The following is a 20724-nucleotide window of genomic DNA, read 5'->3' on the forward strand; positions in this document are numbered from 1 at the left end:
ATATATATTGACCAATTTTATCCTTTTCAAAATAAATCATGTGAGAAAGCAATGTTCATACCCAACAAAAATTTATTAGTCTGATGATGAAACATGTAAGAGCCCACCACTAACCTGTACAAAAAGTTAAAGAATAAATAGGTATGGTTATGAATAGATTCACACCTTGACCTAGTTCTACTCATTACAGATGCATGAATATAGTTCCTTTGATCTTTTACATTCCTTACAAGCTACGTTGTTAATTAGCAACTATCATTGACAAAGATAAAAAAAGTCAGCTTTTTTAAAGTACAAGGATAACCATCTGTACAAATGTTAACCAATATAAAAACTGAATACAGTACGTGCAAATGACTGGTTGAAAATATGGGTTAGCTATGTCCGGTACAAAACATCACCACTATTAGACTATATACGAGTCAAAGTGTGGGTCACAGATCTCCACTAATGCAAATATTAACCATTTGACAGAAATGTGTATTATCATAATTCTTAACTCTGTAAACTTATGTTTGAACATGATAATTATAAAAACAAATTTGTTATAATGTAACTGAAATGTCTGTGGCTGAAACTATTTAAATATTTTCTTAACTAAAAATATTACAGTATCACATGTGGGCTTAATTTTATTCAAAATATCTAATCAGTAAAGAAAATATTTAAATGCAAAATAAGGAAGCACTGATGTTTCTTCATAGCCAGTTTTTATACAATATAGATCTGTATTCAGTGAATACAACTTTACATTGTAGAAATTAGATTAACTCCTTTTCAATAGTAACGATACTGCAATTCATGAACCACTGAAGTTAACTAAACCAGACATATCTGATTTTTCTTCTTTCTCAACATAATCCATCACAGATTTCTACATCAGAATATTGTATTAACAACCCTACTTTTAGTTATCTGTAACGAGCAATGTTAACATTAGCATATCTCCTACATTGGAATGTGATTAACCCATTGTTTACTTCACATTTCTATTGATAATTGAGCTTTCAAGATCTATATATGTATTGAAAAGTAACATTTTATTCATAAAGTAAAAATAAGAAGATCCCATTTCTAGCTATTTCAAGAACAACAGAGTTTGGTACGATTGTAAGATCCAGCAGTGCTATTTACTACAACCAATATATAGTTAAACATTTTGTTTAAATTATAACACCTATTAGTCACGTAAGAATGGCTAAATGCTAAAGAGTAATCTTCTTAACTTTGCTTCTAATTTCAATTAAATCACAATGATTTGGACGAAAAAAAATATGTTTCGTTTAAGAATGAAGAATATTTACACATTCATAAATATTTTTTTTAGTGTTTATATTAAAGAAATTTAAGGGCATAATGGTCTATTACACATTTACCATCAATGAAATAAGTTTCTGTACTTCAAATATTAAAACAAATGATGTAATTGCATTTGAAGAATTAAGTCTTAAAATTGTAAGGTATTTTTAAAATACAGTAAAGAATTATATTACTTTAGTATTTAGGCCACTGAAGAGGTACCTACATTTTGTTTTTCTTACTAAAAGGCATTTGAGTTTAAATATGTAATTTCACGTTCACACTAGTTATTGTCTTAGTGCTTTTATTATTTTATTGGTGCTCTCTTTAAGGACTTGCAGACAACTTTACCACGTCTTGTCACGACCGGATTGTTCTGCCACTCGGCTATACAGTCAGGTGAAGTTTTTAAGTCAGCCTAATACACAAAAATAATACTGGCTTCAATAGTAAAAGGACATAATTGAATAATAAAAATTACAAAAAAGACAGCCTTTTATCACTTTCAAAGTATAATTATCTAACTACTTTTCACATCTGTGGTCCATCACACCCAAAACTAAAGAGAATATGAAATATAAATTGTTTTCTAAACATCTTTATGTTTAACATATAAGAGTTTAAAGTTTAACTGTAATACACTGTTCACTGCCAATGAGGTCCATACGTTGCATCGTATTGAGTAATTTGATGTTTTTACTTGTCGTAACACTTGATGTAAAGAACTTTCCAGAAAAATGGGAGTAAAATATCTTCTGTTTCTATGAAAAATACTGAGGAAACCCCAGCAATGACTGGGATTAACTGCAATGCTAATAGAATTTCTGTTTTTTACACATATATTTGGTGCTTGTATAGTAAAAACAGTATAGCAAAATTTGTTCAAAAATCAGATGAGTTGGTTCACACACTGTTGGTTAAACTACAAAAATCTAACTTGGCATTTATATTAATATCAATCACTTGTATAAAAGATATTAATTACTAACTACTTAATTGTATTAAGTGGAGCTTCCTTTAGGTTTTAAGGCTTACAAACTAGATTAAATACCATCACACAATGGACCTATATAAATTATTAAGACTTATATTCATCTCTTTCTTTTTTCATTTCTATTATCTATATCTTAGAACCAATGGTAGATTACAGAAATAATTTTCTCTCATTGATAACTCTACATACTTTGTTTGATTACTTCCTTTACAATGAATGGTTAGTACACGTAATTCATGACCTTAGGACAATCATTCTTATAACACTTTTCTATGCTCGAACATGAAGAATTAGGCTAACTACCTAAAATTAATAGATTTTCCCTAATACATACTTGTTTATGTAAAGTAGATTTATTACATTAGAACCAGAATAAACTAACTGTGGTTTTATAGTTAGGTAAAATAGTTTAACCTAGTATGATTATCTTTTCATGCTTTTTTCCAGCATTAAGTTTCTTTTATAGTGTTAACACTATACAAGTAATTAATATAACCTCCAATGTCAAGTTAATACAAGTTTAATGAGATGAACTGAATAAATAAGTTGTTTATTCAGTCTTCCTTTTTCTTATGTTTAAAATTAAATGTGTACATTAAATGTTTCAGTTATAAGTGGAAGACTTGCACAATGAAAATACAAAAACAGCACACATAATTGTTTCTATGAAACATAAAAGTAAAATTATTTTTAAAATTTTCTCAATAGTTTTTCATTACACAAGTTTAAATCGGAAACAACTAATTAATCAATTACACAAATAACTTTCTATTATCCCACATATAAACTATTTTGTATATTGAGAAAAAAAAACTAGCTTTATCTAAAATATACATTTATAATTAGTGATTCTAACCTGTAGTTTCTCCCAGATTTTCTTTTTAGGGTTAAGTTGTTCATCTGGTTGAATGCTAGGAATATCATATCCTTCTACATAAACTTTGTCTCCAGGATTACTGTCTAATGGTACTTGTAGTGGCTCCACCTGTCTTGGCTCTTCTCTGGAATGATTGATTTGTTAAAAGATAATCATGAACTTAGTTTTTAAAGTTTCTGAGCAATTTTAATTATCACAAAATATACTAGTTTTGAAGTAATGAACTAGCAGTGATGAAAAAAGTTTTATATTGAATTAACTTGAATGTAAAAAAACTAGCTCATAATTTAATTTTTTCTTTGTAAAAATTCTAAATAAACTATTAATTAAGATGTTTCTGTTGTCACCCACAGCAAGTTCTCATTATCACTTACATGATTTCACAACCAGTTGGACCTTACATCTTAATTCTCAAAGGAATTTTACTGAGCTAATTTAAAGAGTCCATCAGTAGTGAAAAAGTGTTAAAATAATATTTGTGTTTGGAAAAGATGCTGATATGCACGAGTTTAGGAGGGTGTTTATATTTTTCTGAAATGTTAAGTATTGTCAGTCCTACTCTAAAGGTTGAAAATATGGATTCTCTCCGCTACATAAAAAGAAAACTAAAGAGAAAGTACTACAATGTGCAAAGAGAAAAGATAACTTATGGACATATGTAGGAAATGGAAGATGTGCTACTTAGGGCATATAATTAGATTTCATATATGTTTGGCAGAGAATGGGTAAAATCAAATGAAGAAGAGCAAGAGGCAAGCAGAGACTCGTATGGCTTGTCGACATTACAAAATGGATTGGACATGAGAAGCTTGAATTAGGAGAGCTAATGCAGGAAGCATGGAATAGAAAACAAGAAAACCACAGTTATTGACCTTCAGAACTTGTGAGAACATCGTGATGGATTTATTAAAAGTTTCCAAGAGACAAAACCCTTTCAGTTTAGTTTCTATCCTCCATTTTAGTTTACTATACTGAGATACATTGTGAAAAAAATTACAGTTCTTAGCATCAAGCATATACATTTTTAAGTTCTCTTTATGTATTTTTAAATTTGCCCTTTATTTAATGCTTCTAGAAATATAAAATGCAATATACATATATATATATATTGTATATATACAAATATATATTCTGTCAGATATATCAACTGATAATGTTTTTTGGGGGGTGGGTGGCAATTAGGATAGAGTTAATAATGCAAAATTAAGCACTTTAACTTATATCAGTGTATTGTATTTCTTCACTTAAAAAAAGAAAGGGGGCATGCAAGAAACCATATTTATTAATGAGGGAGTGCAAGAACAGCAAATGTTTGGAAAATGCTGACATAATCAATAACCTTTGAATAAAACTATGTCTACATATCAAATAACATTATTGTTAAACCTATCAAATTTGTTTTGCATAAAATTGTACTAGTTTTCGTGTTTTCTGCTATTTTTTCATATATTTTAGTTAAAAGTTGAAGGTATTTTAATATCATATGTAATTTATCTGTCAAAAACATTTTTTTTTATACATCTGTTGGACAAAAACAGATCTGGAATATATGTTACAATAAAATATTCTCTATTTTTCTGGACAATTGCACAATTTAAATTAAATCCCATTCATTTACATTCCTCATTTTTGTGTGTATCATAAAACAGTACATAGAAGTAGTTTTATGTTATAATATTAAAATAGTTTCATACACCAACACCAGATGGCTGTCTAATGACAACTTGCAGTCAAAATTACCAATAATGTTTTGTTATCATTCCATATTATAATAATTTTGATGTAATTTTGTTTATGGTATCTCTACATATAAGACAGAAGTAATTTACAAAATGTATAGAGTAATATTAAGAAGAGAGTGATGCAAAAATTATTTTTTTTTAATATAAATTGAGCATTTTCAAAATTTTCATCTTTATTCTATAATGGTCTAGCAGTGTATCAAATGAAATGAACACTTGTTTTAATGTTAAAAAAGTTATAAAGAACCTACACGAGATAATGAGTTTTAATGTTAATTTTTAGTTCTTGTGATATTTTTGTTAAAATTCTGCAATGTGACTTCTTCAGGAAGGCGAGGAGGGGAAACAAATACTTACACAGAAGCACACAGAATCATTCCACGAGATTCTATGCCTCTCATTTTAGCTGGTTTCAAGTTGCAGAGAACTACTACTAAACGACCAATAAGGTCGTCAGCCGGAATTAGTTTAGCCAGCCCACTGATTATAGTCCGAGGGCCAGCTTCATCTCCAACATCAACTTGAGACACATACAAACTATCTGCATCGGGATGCTACACAGAGAAAAGAATGATAACAATGATGAGTTTCATACCTTACCGACAATAATATATACATATATTCTACTAAATATAATGCTGAATAATTCACAGGAAATTCTAGACCTAATGATGCAATCAATACTAGTTAAATAAAACTAATTATGAGAGCCAAATATAATGCTTATTATGTAGTTTTAGCATAATACAAGTGACTAATATAACCTTCAATGTGCAGTTAATACAATATGATAATGAGATACACTAGTAGCGATTTCTTCAGTTTATCACACAAACTTTTATCTGCAGGATTTTTTTTTATCTATTTCATAACTGAAAAATATTTTAAATACTCCTTATTTATAACACCATTTTTTTAAAGAAAAACAATATAAAAAACTTTTTGCATTAAACTAAATAATTAATGTAATAAAAATACATTACGGTATGTATATTTGTGTTACGTCACAGTTTGTAGATTTCATGAGCAACACCTGTATAAGAATTTGCACTAAATACTGCTTGATCTAATGTGGTTATATTTATAAGTCCAACATTTGTGAAAATAGTTCATCTAAGTAGTAGATGTGTAGGTTTCTGAATAATTACTCAAGTTCTGGAATTTAACTGTTTAAAATCATGATACAAGCATCATGCAGGGAAGCTAATTAAAATGAAAAAAAAGGTATGTATGTGTCCAAAATATATTGTGTGTCTAAGTCTACAAAATAATATATATTTAAAACAATAGAAAAATGGGGTATAATGTATAATGATAAATCACGGTCTAGTTTTCACAAAAGAGGCACGCCAGGTATTTTTCAACACATGATAATCACATCGTAGACTTTTATACATTAATAAACTGCATACCAATATGAATTCTCACCATTTGGACATCTGTTATCTTTCCCACTCTCAAGTCTAATCTAACAGGAGAAATTTCATCGTCTGTGTTAACTTTTCCTCCTAAAAAACAAAACAAAAACTGTGATTATGTGAAACTTAAATACTGACATGAAAGTAACACACTATGCATTTTAGTGAGGTAAACACTCCAACCTAAGATACAGCTTCTAAAGTGGTGACATTTTATAATAAAAATTGTAAAGCTTCACAACAATCTTTTACAGTTTTTAAAGATACAATTTTTTGTTAGATTTATAGGCCTAGCTAACCATCTACTAATGAAGATAACATGTTCTCAACCAGTGGTATTTCAACAGTGTAATACTGGTTTCTTTTGTTTCTAGAGTTTTTCTCTTCACAAGTTATACTAGTGTATTATCTCGATCAATCTCCATACAATAAAGAATTGACATAACATAAGACATCTAGAAGCTTCTATCTCAAATGCTACATGGTGAATAAAAATTGATACTGTCATGATAACCTTCACTGTTATTTTTTAAAACTATTATTAAGTTCCAAAATTTGTACATTTGGTCTACTTAACTTTAATTTATGATGTAATTAGCCATATTATAGTTACGTGGATTTCTCTGGTAGTTATTGTACCTTAAAATTTCACATTCTTAAGCAAAGCCTACAACATAGAAGCCAGAATGACAAGAGGAGAAAATTACCATAAAGACCTATAAAACATTCCAACCTCATAAACTGCAAACTGAGTTTAGGTTTTTTTTTGTTTATAGTTGAAAATGGAAAGCAAGAAAAAGAACAACAAAGTCCACTTATTTTAACTGTATGTAAAAGGACTTAAAAATAATTTAGCAAAGTTAGATGAGTTATTCAGCAGTGACTGACCAAGTCTGCTCCTTACACTTAGCTATAACTATGGCAAATGGTGTAGTTTCAAATTTTATATCTAAAGCATGAAATTTTTTGAAGCAAAATTAAAAACAAACTTATTGTGGAACAAATAAATAAAAATTAACATTATTTTTTAAAGCCACAAAGTTACCAAGAAATGAGCATCTACATATTTGATGTTAAATGTGCAACAGTGATCAAGGCAGGGGCTATATCACTTGAGAGAAACTCAAAACATGTGGTAAAGGAGATGAATCATTTGCTCTTGGAGGATTCTAAGAATCTATTTCTTCAATAAAATGATGTAAAGAAGAAAATCATTTTGTACCTTGCTACTGCCATACCTACCTTAAAAATAATTAGTTTAAGAATCTCTTAACATAAAAAAATAATAATTATCATACATAATATAATTCTATTAACAATCTTTAGTTGTAACAAGTTACAATATACCCAACCTTTTTCAAGATGAGAAAAAATTCTTCCTGTACAAATATTTGTTTAATTTTATTTGCCTATTTTTTCTATACGTGGAAGAAAGTTGTGAGGTTGATTATAGGTATATCTTTTTAGACTATTACTTCAAGACAGAATTACCTATTAGTTCTTTTCTTAATTCTTACACGGACTTAAAAATTCCTGTTAGAGGTTTGGTTTTCGCATTAAAATAATAAAATCTCCATAACACAAGTAAAGAAAAGAAAGATTTTCCATTAATTATAAAAAAAAATTAAGTAAAAACAATTTGAAAATTAACCCAGCCTTGTCCAGAGATTTCAATACATCTGCCATATTATAGTAGTTGTAATGACCACTAATATGGTGAAGTATTATGTTTAAATTACTTAAGTATTCTATTTTTAATCTCAATATAAAAACAAGTTTTGCTACAATTCAAAGTCCATTACATAGGAACAACACTTGTGGGAACTGTAATTACTTAATGGGAATTTACTCTGACACATAGTTGTGTTTATAAATTAACAACAAAACAATTCTTAAAACTATTATGCTTATCAATAAAGAGATATGTCTGTTTTCTAAACAAAATTCTAGGTAACAAAAATGTATCAGGATTAGTTTTCTACGAATGGCTTATTCTTTGATTTTTGAAGAGGAAAGATGTTTTGATCTCTTGATTCGAGATCATTACAAAAAAACATAACCATGCTAGGTATTTATAATGTACTCAGTTCAAAAGGTGTTACCATGCTAGGTATTTATAATGTACTCAGTTCAAAAGGTGTTACAATGCTAGGTATTTATAATGTACTCAGTTCAAAAGGTGTTACCATGCTAGGTATTTATAATGTACTCAGTTCAATAGGTGTTACAATACTAGGTATTTATAATGTACTCCGTTCAAAAGGTGTTATCATGCTAGGTATTTATAATGTACTCAGTTCAAAAGGTGTTACCATGCTAGGTATTTATAATGTACTCAGTTCAATAGGTGTTACCATGCTAGGTATTTATACTGTACTCAGTTCAAAAGGTGTTATCATGCTAGGTATTTATAATGTACTCAGTTCAAAAGGTGTTACCATGCTAGGTATTTATAATCTACTCAGTTCAAAAGGTGTTACCATGCTAGGTATTTATAATGTACTCAGTTCAAAAGGTGTTACCATGCTAGGTATTTATAATGTACTCAGTTCAAAAGGTGTTTGAAAAGTAGAGCTGGGTGATTTTTGAAATTTGCTAATCAATTAATTGTTAATTGTTGGGCACATTAACTGATTACATTCAACTAATAAATTATTCTTGCATGAGACTTGGATAATTGGAATAAACAAAAATACTAATTTTAATTAATTGATTATTTTCATGAATTGTGACATTAATATATTAAGCTGAAAAACTTTGAATTAATCAACAATAATTATGAGAAATCATAATGACAATATTTGGATTACATGGATAATTGAAATAACTGAAAACACTAGTTGTGATTACTTGATTACTTGTCAATACTCATAGGTAACTAATTATACAGATTAACTGAGTTAAGCTTTCAGCTCTATTGATTATTTACTCCTTTACATAATGTAATTGATTAAATGAATCCGTACTGCTTAACCTAAACATCAAAAACTATAACAATCTCATTTCTTAAATGGTTAAGAAATATATTAATAACAAACATAAAACCTTCTCACCTTTTGTTGAAGCATCTGATCCCACCAACCAGAGGAAATAGGAAAAAGAGTAAAGGTTAATGGTTAATAAGATCATCAGCCTGAGATTAGTTAGAGGTTTGGTTTTCCCATTAAAATAATAAAATCTCCATAGCACCACCAATTATTAAAAACACCTTGTATCTTCATAGAAAATTAGGAATAAATTAATTCACATAAAGAAACAAAAGATTTTCTGTTAATTATTTAAAAAAATTAAATAAAAAATGGTAGTTCAAAATTTTAATGTTATAAGTTCCACAAAATATTCCTATTATAACTTTTGCTTTGTTAAGTACAATCATGTCGTGAACCTGAAATTGTTTATTTAAAAACAATTTTCACTTTTACCTCAAGTTGAATACAAATTATTCAATGGATAAAAGTTTAACTTGATAAGACAAATAAGTATGACATACCCTAAACAAAAATATTTAAACAGACTGATGCAAGGATGTAACATGGTACAGAAAATAATGAAACTAAAAATGAGATGGTCTATTGTATATATTCAACATTTATTTAAGCAATCTTCTGGCTACACTATTCTTTAAAAATAATTATCAAGTAAGTATAAGTAATGGTCTGATGTTAGCTGTTTTTTTTTTTAACTGTAACCAATCCCTTATCTGTTTATCTAACAACAGTTTCAGGTAACCAAAAGTTTCCACAAAAGACAAATTATCTACAGTGTGTGTAATTCCTTTTACAGGATTTTTAACCAAGTTCAAGTGAACTATGAACAGTATTTTTTTAACGAGAGATAGAAAAAAAAACACAATGTTTGGTACATAATGTATTTTTATATTATTTTGACAAAGGAACAAAGGTATAAAAACAAACCACAACATTAGATTTAAATTAAAATGATTATGAAATGTTTTATGACTAATCTATCTTTTCATTAATTATGTTTTGCTTAAAATTCAATCAGTTTTTCAGAATTTGTTATTAAAGTCTATCAAGCCCACTTACTCTTGCCTAAAACGGGGTAAGCAGTAGCTGCCAGTTTCTTCAGTTTAGGATCCTCAAATGTTTTACGAATGGGTTCCAGAAGTCGATTGAGGTACTTCTCCACTGCAATTTTAAGATCACCCGGATGAAGTTTCTAAAATGGGAAAAAATCCTTACTTTAAGGCCAGGTTTAAAAATACTTCTGTTTGCTGTAACCCAACTGACTGAGAGATTTTTCTGACATTATGAAAATATTTATTTTCAACAATTTCTGCTGATATACTGACCCATCCAACATAATTTGCCGACTTGAAAATTGGTTAGGATATTGTTAAATATACATGACTGTTTTAATTTAAGTAAAGCCTGAGTGTTAAATTTAGTTATTTTTATAAGTGATAGTTTATCATAGGTTTGTTTACGTAACTGTGCAAACCATATGTTGTGTAGTTCAATTGTTGTATTATTGTTTTAGAACCTTCTAAGTTTTTCCTACCACTACAGGTTGGGTGGGATCCATGCAGCTTGTAACCACAAAAGTATCCATGAGAGTAAGTATATCATGATTTTTAATATTTGCATATCTTTAAAACATTTTGCTGATTATTATTAAACATTAGTAGGCTTGTGTATACAAAATATCACATTTTTTTCTTAATTTTTAAGATTTCTTAAGTACTCTTTTCCTTTTAAATGTTGACATGGAAAATAATTTTGATTTTAAGATTAAAAATACTTTTATGCATCAGAACATTTTCAAATTTCACATGCAAAACCTTTATAATAGCCTCCAGATAATTATCAAATGTTTTTTAAGAAAAAACATTTATCTGTTATTTTCACTACTGTGTCTCTGTACGGGTTGGGTCAATTTGACTGATCTCGTAACCACCATAAAAAATTAGGAAGTAAATATAAATTATGCTTTTTTCGTTCTAGAATGACTATAAATTATAACTCGAACACACAAATGCTTAATCTAAATAGCTTAAATCCCATAACAGTATACATTTATATATATATTTATTATTTTTATTATATTGATCTTTCAGTCATGCCTGGCTAACATTACAGAGTTGCAATGACACAGAGCACTCATGTTACCACATCCAAGAATATGAAATTGCCCTTTTCAAAGTGACCTGTCTTGGCTGTAATTTATTGGACTAGTATTTTTGTAAAATACAATCACATTTCCATTATAATACATCATATATGTATATACATTATTACTATTTAGAAATAAGTTCTTAAACTTATTTTTCTTATAACATAGAACAGTAACTAAAGAAGTAAAGCAAACAATTATCTCTTTTAGATATGAACTTTGTACTCATTTGCTGCTTGCCATGGGCTGCTAAGCCTTATCAAATCACGTGGAGGATGCGAAATGAAGTAATTTTTTTTGAGGTTTTACATATATTTTTTGAAATAACCAAAAATCATAAATTACTATATTAATACCATAGAATTCCACTATAATTTATCAAGCTTAGTAGCTAAGCTGTATTTGGGTCTAAAAAAATATTAAATTTGAGCTCACTAACGTCTTACCTCATCACTTGAAATCTGCCATGAAAAGAAAGTTTCCCAAGTAAATACTTTGCAAGGGCTCAGAGAACCAAATGGTGGACAACATTCAGAGTTTTTGATTAGTTATTCACATGTCATAGACAGAAGTATATGTATGTGAGTGTTTCCAAAAATGGAAAGAGGTGGGTGGGGCCACTGTGTTTGATTCATCACATTCATAGACTTGCATCAAAAATTTTATTGATCTACTATTTTATGAATGTATGTCAATAAGTTTGGTATCACACTGTAGATTATAGTTAAAATATTTGTATCATGCATTAATTAATTTTGTGATTTAAAAGTAAGTATGAAAACAATTTTTTAATATTGATGTTTGTGTCAAATGGTATGTTGAATACAGCTTTTGTTCAAATTAGATGTTTGTGATGTCCAAATACAAGGTCTGTAATTTCTTACGTATTAGAAACTCAAATTACCGATATTGACAAGCTAGAATATAAAACAAGAGCTTCTTATCTTTTCTATTTGCCGAGATATCACTACATTTAGTGAACCAAACACAGTGAGACCCACCCACCTCTTTCATTTTTTGGAAATACTTGCTAAAATACATCTACTTCTGTCTATGATTTGTGAATAATCAATCGAAAGCCCAGAATGTCTCCCATGTAGTTTTTTCAGCACCTAGAAGGTGGTAAGTTCCCAATATTATTTCTTTGTCTCAAATCTCAGAAGGAAGGGGTAAGTGAAAATGCTGCTCAAAAAACAATATTTTTTTTACCAAAACAGAGTTTAGTTAGTAAGCCTGATAAATTACAGTGGAATTCTGCGATATGGATAGGGGAATTTATAATATTTGGTTATATCAAAATTCATATATAAAAGCTAAAAAAATTATTTTGTTTTACATCCTCCACGTGAAGATATGCATACTGTATTAAAAGTTGTATAATGAAAACTATAAGATGCACAAAATGGTTTACAAGGTCAATCCTTGAGACCAAGCCCGTAGTAAGAGATTTAATATACAATAGGTAACCTAAAAGCATGTCATGGTTCAACACAATAGATATTAATCAAACATTATGTGGAGAATGACGTTTAGATTCATATTAATGACAAAAAGAACTTTTGATTAATCTATCATCCAGCTACTTTCAGTTGTATTAGGAAAATAATTTACTGTAATACAGGAATCCATCCATTTCTGTCAACCTAAAGATAATATCAAAATAATGACATTAGAATTGAACTATAAATATATTTAAGCACAAATATCATACCCATAAAATACATTAATTACCAGAGAGAGAGAGAGAGAAGAAAAAAGAACAAAAAATGGAACAGCAAAAAACAAAACAACAGGTTTTAGTTTATAAGAATTCCATGCAAACAGTAAGTTCTTTCTTTTTTTAACAGTAATTTTGATGATTTTTTATAGTTTACCAATCTACATGTTATTCTTTGTAATATTAATATTTTCCATGCAGTTAGGGGTTGGAGCACATCATTACATTTTGTGGATTTTAATAAAATTTTGAATGTAACTATTATTTTATGAATGTCCATAAATTTGGAATCAAATTGTATTATATGATTCAAATTTCAGCATTATACATTACTTAACTTCTTAATTTAAAAGTAAATATTAGAAAAAATGGCTAAATATTGATTTGTTTGTGTGTCACATGGTACATCGTCTCCAACTTTTGCTTATATTGTGTTGAGAGTGTCATGAAATGTAGTCTATAGTTTTTAATGAATTAGAAACACAAATTATCAATATTGACAAGCTGTAATATAAAATAAAAACCTCCTATCTTTTCTAGTTGCTGAGATACTTGTTTACCTATGCCTACTTTTCTTAAGTAAATGTTTATAACCAATTTAAAGTGCTCATTTTGACCTACATAAACCTGTCAATCCGCCTAAATTACTTATGTAGGTAAAGCTGTTGTAACCACTGGAGAGTCTGAAGAGTATTGATCAAGGCAATATTATGATCAGAAACAAGATTTTTTTAGACTCAGATACAGCTTAGTTAGAAAGACTGATACATTACAGTGGATTTTTGTGGTATCAATATAGTAATTTATAATTTTTTTTGTTATTATAAAATGTGTATATAAAACCAAATTTTTTTTCGTTATGTTTTGCACGTGCAAAATTTGATGTGGCTTAGCACGTATGATGATCAAGTAGAAAACTTTGTAACAACGTAAGTAGTAGTAGAGATCATTGTTTTCTATAGAATTTTTATTTACTGTTCTATGTTTTAAGAAAAATAACTGAAATATAAGAAGTTATTTGTAAACAATAATATACATACACATGTAATGTATGGTAGCTGAAATATCACTATTTTATAAAATCCTGGTACGCTAGTACTAAGACTAAAAAGAGTAAGACATCTGTACTTTGCTATTTGATACAGTAATGTGATCTACACATTCGCCACGTGACTTACAACTTGTATGGTGGGATTATTATTTAAACATGTTTCAAAGGAAAATAAAACAAATAATTAATAAACATAAATAGATGTATACTGTTACAAGATTTTAGCTATTTATGATAAACAATTGTTGTTTCCTGTTACAATTTGCAGTCATTCTAGAAAGAAAAAAAGGTCATTTAGGTTTACTTCATATTTTTTTTATGGTGGTTACAAGATCAGTCAAATCACCTGAGTCCACATAGAGTTAGGGTAGAAAAATAAAGAGATAAAATATACAATTTTTCAAAAACATTTGATATTTATTTAGAAATTTATAGATTACACATATGAAATTTGACAAATTTGAGATGAAGAAAAGTATTTTTAATCTTGAAATCAAAATTACCATGTATGTATAGTCAACATTCTGAAAGCAAACATTCACAAGCATGTCTTTAATTAAATTTACTTAAATTAAATAAAAACTGATATTTTGTGTACAAAAGCTTTGTAGTATTTACTAATAGTCTGCAAAATTTCATGAAGATGTGCATACATTATCAAAAGGTATAGTATGACTAATCTCATGGTTATGTGGTAGATGCAATGCACCTAGCCCTGTAGTCAAAGAGTTAACAAATTAAAAACTCTTTGAAAATGCTGATGTTAACTTAGCAACACATAACAGCAATAAGAAACCCTATAACTTAGAGGAGAATAGTTAATAAAAGTAGCACTTACTAACTCAGTGAAGTCTTTTTCTAAGGACTCGTAATCTTTGTAGGACACGTTTCCTCCATTATTGGGATTTCTTTCAACAACAAAATCTGTAGAAAATATATACGAAGCAAGATCAGTAAAATTTAGGTCTTTTACAAATCTATGGTTTCGCAAAAAAAACAAAAATTGTATTTATGTAATTTTCTAGAAGCTTGCAACAGAAGAAACCAAAGATAAAAATCTGCATTTTACTTATATTATCTACAAAATATTTCACTTTCTACAAAAACTAATAAAAAATGCCAAAAAAACCAAGCACAAACACACCTTCATCTTTGAATACAGAGAAAATAACATGATGTACAAAAGCTAAAACACCATTTTCTTCTTTGTTGCCAGGTTCACAGAATGCTTTCTTTAATTTCTTTTTAACTGTAGCTTGAGTGTCAAGCAAGTCAATCTTTGAGTCTTCTTCTGATGCACTCATCTTACCTCCTGTCAATCCTGGAACTGATAGAGAAGTTGCATATAAAACAACATAGCTTCAGTATTGAAATACAGGTTATGTTTTGACAGGCAGCTTAACTGAAAAAATACTTAGGTAACACACAATGTTAAAATGATATATAACGTGAAGGTGATGTCATAATAGACTGGACAGTCTTATACTATTTGTTTAGTTCTGACATTTAATAATAACAATTTATTAGAAAACACGAGTAAAGCAACCGAGAAGAAATTTTCAAGAATAATGAATTTTATCTAACATTTACTTTCAAATAATTGTCTTCTCCAGTACAACATAGCCCGATGTGTGTAAAGTGCATTATTACCAAATGTAGCAGTAAAGTACTACTAGAACACTCATGACTGAACACAATTACCTTCAATAATGCAGAAAACATACAGTAATACTATAATGACTGGAAAAAAAAATTAAATAATATACAACATTAAAATGACTTGTTAATTTAGATGTTTTTATTTTTATTACTAATAAATAACTAAACTTAAAATAAATGCTTGGGAAATGTAGATGATTTGTTTTGATCAGTTTAAGGAAAGAGGATAGATATTCTGTAAGAAACAAAGTAATAAAATCAAAAGGGGAGAAATATAATTAACAAATATTAACCATCTCTTTATTTTTTATTTAAATGTTTATAAGATGTTTGTTTTTGGTTTTTTTGAATTTTGCGCAAAGCTACACGAGGGCTATCTGCGCTAGCCGTCCCTAATTTAGCAGTGTAAGACTAGAGAGAAGGCAGCCAGTCATCACCACCCACCGCCAACTCTTGGGCTAATCTTTTACCAATGAATAGTGGGATTGACCGTCACATTATAATGCCCCCACGGCTGAAAGGGCGAGCTTGTTTGGTGTGACGGGGATTCGAACCCGCGACCCTCTGATTGTGAGTCGAGCGCCCTAACCACCTGGCCATGCCGGGCCATGTTTATAAGACACTATTACATCAATTGTTCGTATACAACAATGTCTACGGTGTTTCTCAAATATTAACAACAGATACCGAGTACAAATGAAAATAATTATATTTTAATATCATTTCTAAAGTAAGCCATGTATTTTGAATCACCAGTCTAACGTATTTGAAACAAATACTCTGAGCATCTATGTAGTTGAAGTTGAATGAGATCATAAATTGTAAGCTTTTTTATTTAATGTCTTTCTGCTAAAGATTTCCATTTTATAATTAATGGTTTTATTAAGAATTTCAATAAAGATGAGTTTTAACATCCCAAGTTTATAAAAAATAGATCAGTGTAAGAGATACACGAAATTAATTTTTAAAACACTGCCACTTCACTGTAATGTAACTACAAGTCATAAACAGACACACTTCAATATTCTAACACAATAATATAAATTTTTTTTACAGAAATTCTGAAACATTATGTATGTGTGTGTATATATATATATATTAATTTTACGGATTATTGTACTTACCCATGGGGTTCATCAAGTGAATCCTCTTTGTATAACCTAGCTGTGGCAAGTACTGAAATATGTATCCCAAATTTCTATAAGTTTGTTAGTTTTAACAATTAAAATTATGATAAAAACCTTAAATTAACATATACACAGTTTCCCATCTTCTATGTAACATTTAATTCCTCAGAAAAAATTTAATGTCTATTAAATATCATACCATATAAATGTTTAAATAAAAACTGACCATTGTAAATTATCTCCAGCTACACACACTTATATACACAGCCACTTAATGAAGTTAATAAAATAAAAATAATGTCTACGTTGTTGATGTCAAGATTGAACAATTTGAATGCATGGCTATTTTTAACAAGTTAAGTATTATCATCGATGGTTTTCTTCATAACCTAGTTTTACAGTTTTTTATCAACTACAAACTCAAGATTTTGTTGTTCATAACTGTCAATATAAGAAAAATAACCTTTTCAGCAAATGTAAAAATCTTCCTTTGATCTACTCCTCCAAACTGAGCATCAACTTTAAGATATTCTTCATCCAAAGCCTGGAAACAAATATTATCAGTCTGTCAAATACCCTGATTCTATATTTTGAAAATGAATGATTAAAACTATATTTATATGCACATTACCTTAATTAATTCACTTATAATAAGCAAAGGATAAAATATCACATTAATATGTTTATAGCAGAGATGGTTTATCACTTGGGTTCTTTTGATTGATACATGTACTGGAATTCAATGACATTTCAAAAACAAAGTGAATTTTCAACTTGACATGTACCACTTTTGAGCTTATTCTATAATAAGTTAAGATTATTCAGTAGTGAAATTCTCAAAAAAAAAGTAAAGGAACTTAGCTGGGTGAAGTGGACCTGTTTTTGAAAAAGGAAAAAAAAATGTATGTGTAAACTAAAAAATGACAAGTTGAGGGTCAATGAATAAATGCTTTCGGACGGAACAATGGAATGCACGCACATCCAAAAAAAAAAGCAGCTCAAGTAAGTCCCGGTACTCAGTACTGATGATTACCAGCAGAATTTCACCTCTGAGGGAGCTAACATAAAACTAAGAAAATAAGCCATTAGATTTTAGTGTCCTTGAAAAAATTTATTGAATATTAATTTATTTTTCTTATGTATATATCAGATATATGTTTATAAAACTTAAATATTCTCATGGCTGTTTGTCAAGATGACTTTCTGTTCTTATTGTTTCTTCAATGGGAACAATAGATACTGCTACATATCTGCCCTGTCTTTAGGCAGCATTTTATACCTATTATTGGTGTGATAACTTGTTCTTCTATTTATCACTGTGGTGTGGAAATTTTGTCCATTAATATGGAAAGTTTAAAATGCTCTCTCACAGCATAAGCCTATAAATCATTTTCATTCTATTTTTACTTACCTAAGTAGACTAGCTGTGCCAAATAAGTTTAGCCAACTTTTTAAGTGGTGACAGAGATCATTAATGTTAGTTTAATTGTTTTAATCCACACCATTAAGAGTTGGTATAAATAAATATCAGATTACTCACCTGAAGCCATAGAAGTTAAAACAGCTATACAACTTTGTTCTACAACTATCGTGTTTATAACATTGTGTAGGGAATATAGCACAAAACTACACTGCAATTTTCAGATTCCCAAATAAACTAATATTTAATAATAGATTATAAAATTGTATCATACTAATGCAATCACAGAACCTTTTATATATATCTCTACAAACTGAAATTAAACAAGGTAACATCCCTGTGCATAGATGATGTACAATTATATCAAGTGTGTGTAAAGAACTAAACCAATCAATTCAACAAATAAATTTGAAACTTTTTTTAATTTCAGGAAACACTAAGTAACAACTTTGATACGAGCCTTGGACTGGTTTTTACTTTAAAGTTTAGAGGAAAAATAAGAGGGTAGTTATAAAACTCCGAATCTCTGATCACTGAGGCTTAATGCAATTTTAAAACATTACAACTCAAAATCTTGTCACCTGAAGTCCTGGATACAGAAGACTACTTATTAATGGATGATCGACTTGTTTCACCACTTCTGCTCCTGCTTTTTTAGCATCGTGTTCCGTTACCATAGACATAAGTCTGTAAACATCCTTTGTAAACTCCCTGATAACAATTGAGACTCAATATATAAAAAACATAAATTTTAAAACTAAAAAAATCACTGCTTTTATTCATTACTTTAGTATAAAGATAAATTACAATAGTTTTAATTACATTGGAAAATCAAAGTTAAAGTTAACTTTAAACATCTGTAGTATTTTAATCATTTAACAATTTTTTTCCTTGCGAAACATATCTGTCATTAAGCATGTTAAATTATATAATTAACCCTTTCTTGACGAGCTCGGTATGAAATACGAGTTTCGTATACACATTTGCACACAAAATCTGGCAGACTTTTAGTAAACATTTTCATGTTATGATTAAAAAACTATTCTATAATAAAACAGTAATATTTCTATATTAAAATCTCAAATATCATTTGTCTAATTGCTAAAACCTCCTAAATACATTTCAAACATTTGTTTTCAGTAAAATTTTATACTTTATCTGTTATTTTCTCTACCCTAACTCTATATAGGTCAATTTGACTGACCTTGTAACCACCATAAAAATTAGGAAGTAAATATAAAATATACTTTTTTCTTCTAGAATGACCTCTAATTATAACACCAAAACATTAGTCTTAATAGCATAAATCTCATAACATTATACATTTATTATTTGTATTGTAATGACCTTCCAGCCATGCTTGGCTAACATTACAGTAGTTGCAATGATATGGAGGCTGTGTACTCATGTTACCATATCCAATAATATAAAACTGACCTTTAGGCTTCACAAAGTGATCTATCTTGGCTGTGTTTTAGTGGGCTAGTATTTTGTAAAATACAGTCACATTTCAGTTATAATACATTATATATGTATATACATTATTACTATTTACAAATAAGTTCTTAACCTTATTTTTCTTATAACATAGAACAGTAAATAAAGAAGTAATGCAAACAATTATCTCTTCTAGTTATGAACTTTGTTCTCATTTGCTGCTTGTCGTAGGTTGTTAGGCCTTATCAAATTTTGCACATGGAGAATGTGAAACAAAATAACCAAAAATCATAAATAACTATATCAATACCATATAATTCCACTCTAATTTATCAAGCTGTATTTGGATCTAAAAAAATATGAAATTTCCAGCAGACTAAAGTCTTATATTATTGCTTGGAATCTAGAATGAAAAGAAAGAGTTTGCTGCCCGATTACCTCGAAAAGGCTGAGAAAGCCACTAGGAGGACATTCTGAGCTTTTGATTAGTTATTCAAGTAGGCAATTGTAAGCAAGCGTTTCCAAAAATGGAAAGAGGTTGGTGGGACAACTGTGTTTGATTCAGTAAAAGTAGCAATATCTCAGCAAATAGAAAAGATAAGAGTTTCTTATTTTATATTCTAGCTTGTCAATATCGGTAATTTAAGTTCCTAATTCGTAAGAAACTATAGACTTTGTATTTGGACATCACAAACACCTACTTTGAACCAATGCTGCATTCAACATACCATGTGACACACAAAAATCAATATTTTGGTGTTTTTTTTTTTAATACTTACTTTTAAATAAGAAATTAACTAATATATAATACTAAAATTTGAATTATAATCTACAATGTGATACCAAACTT

At 28.8% G+C, this 20724-nt stretch overlaps 1 protein-coding gene across 5 annotated transcripts in view; it reads right to left on the reverse strand.

Annotated features, from left to right (window-relative positions):
• Positions 1–54: 54 nt before the first annotated feature.
• LOC106459117 (tyrosine--tRNA ligase, cytoplasmic-like) overlaps positions 55–20724 on the reverse strand; it is a 33569-nt gene continuing 12899 nt past the window's right edge. For 4 of the 5 annotated variants that reach the window (XM_013918706.2, XM_022385539.1, XM_022385537.1 and 1 more), the window contains 11 exons: positions 19019–19148; positions 17481–17561; positions 17015–17066; positions 15376–15558; positions 15070–15155; positions 10377–10509; positions 9384–9398; positions 6341–6420; positions 5270–5466; positions 3150–3294; positions 55–1717 (listed from right to left, as the gene is read on the reverse strand). In XM_013918706.2, coding sequence (XP_013774160.1) covers positions 1607–1717; positions 3150–3294; positions 5270–5466; positions 6341–6420; positions 9384–9398; positions 10377–10509; positions 15070–15155; positions 15376–15558; positions 17015–17066; positions 17481–17561; positions 19019–19148 — 1213 coding nt within the window. In that variant the 3' untranslated portion in view covers positions 55–1606. The remainder of the gene's footprint in view (positions 1718–3149; positions 3295–5269; positions 5467–6340; positions 6421–9383; positions 9399–10376; positions 10510–15069; positions 15156–15375; positions 15559–17014; positions 17067–17480; positions 17562–19018; positions 19149–20724) is intronic. The other variant, XM_013918720.2, reaches the window with a different exon arrangement.

This window comes from Limulus polyphemus, unplaced genomic scaffold, assembly GCF_000517525.1.
Source record: "Limulus polyphemus unplaced genomic scaffold, Limulus_polyphemus-2.1.2 Scaffold25, whole genome shotgun sequence".
Taxonomy (NCBI): Eukaryota; Metazoa; Arthropoda; class Merostomata; order Xiphosura; family Limulidae; genus Limulus; species Limulus polyphemus.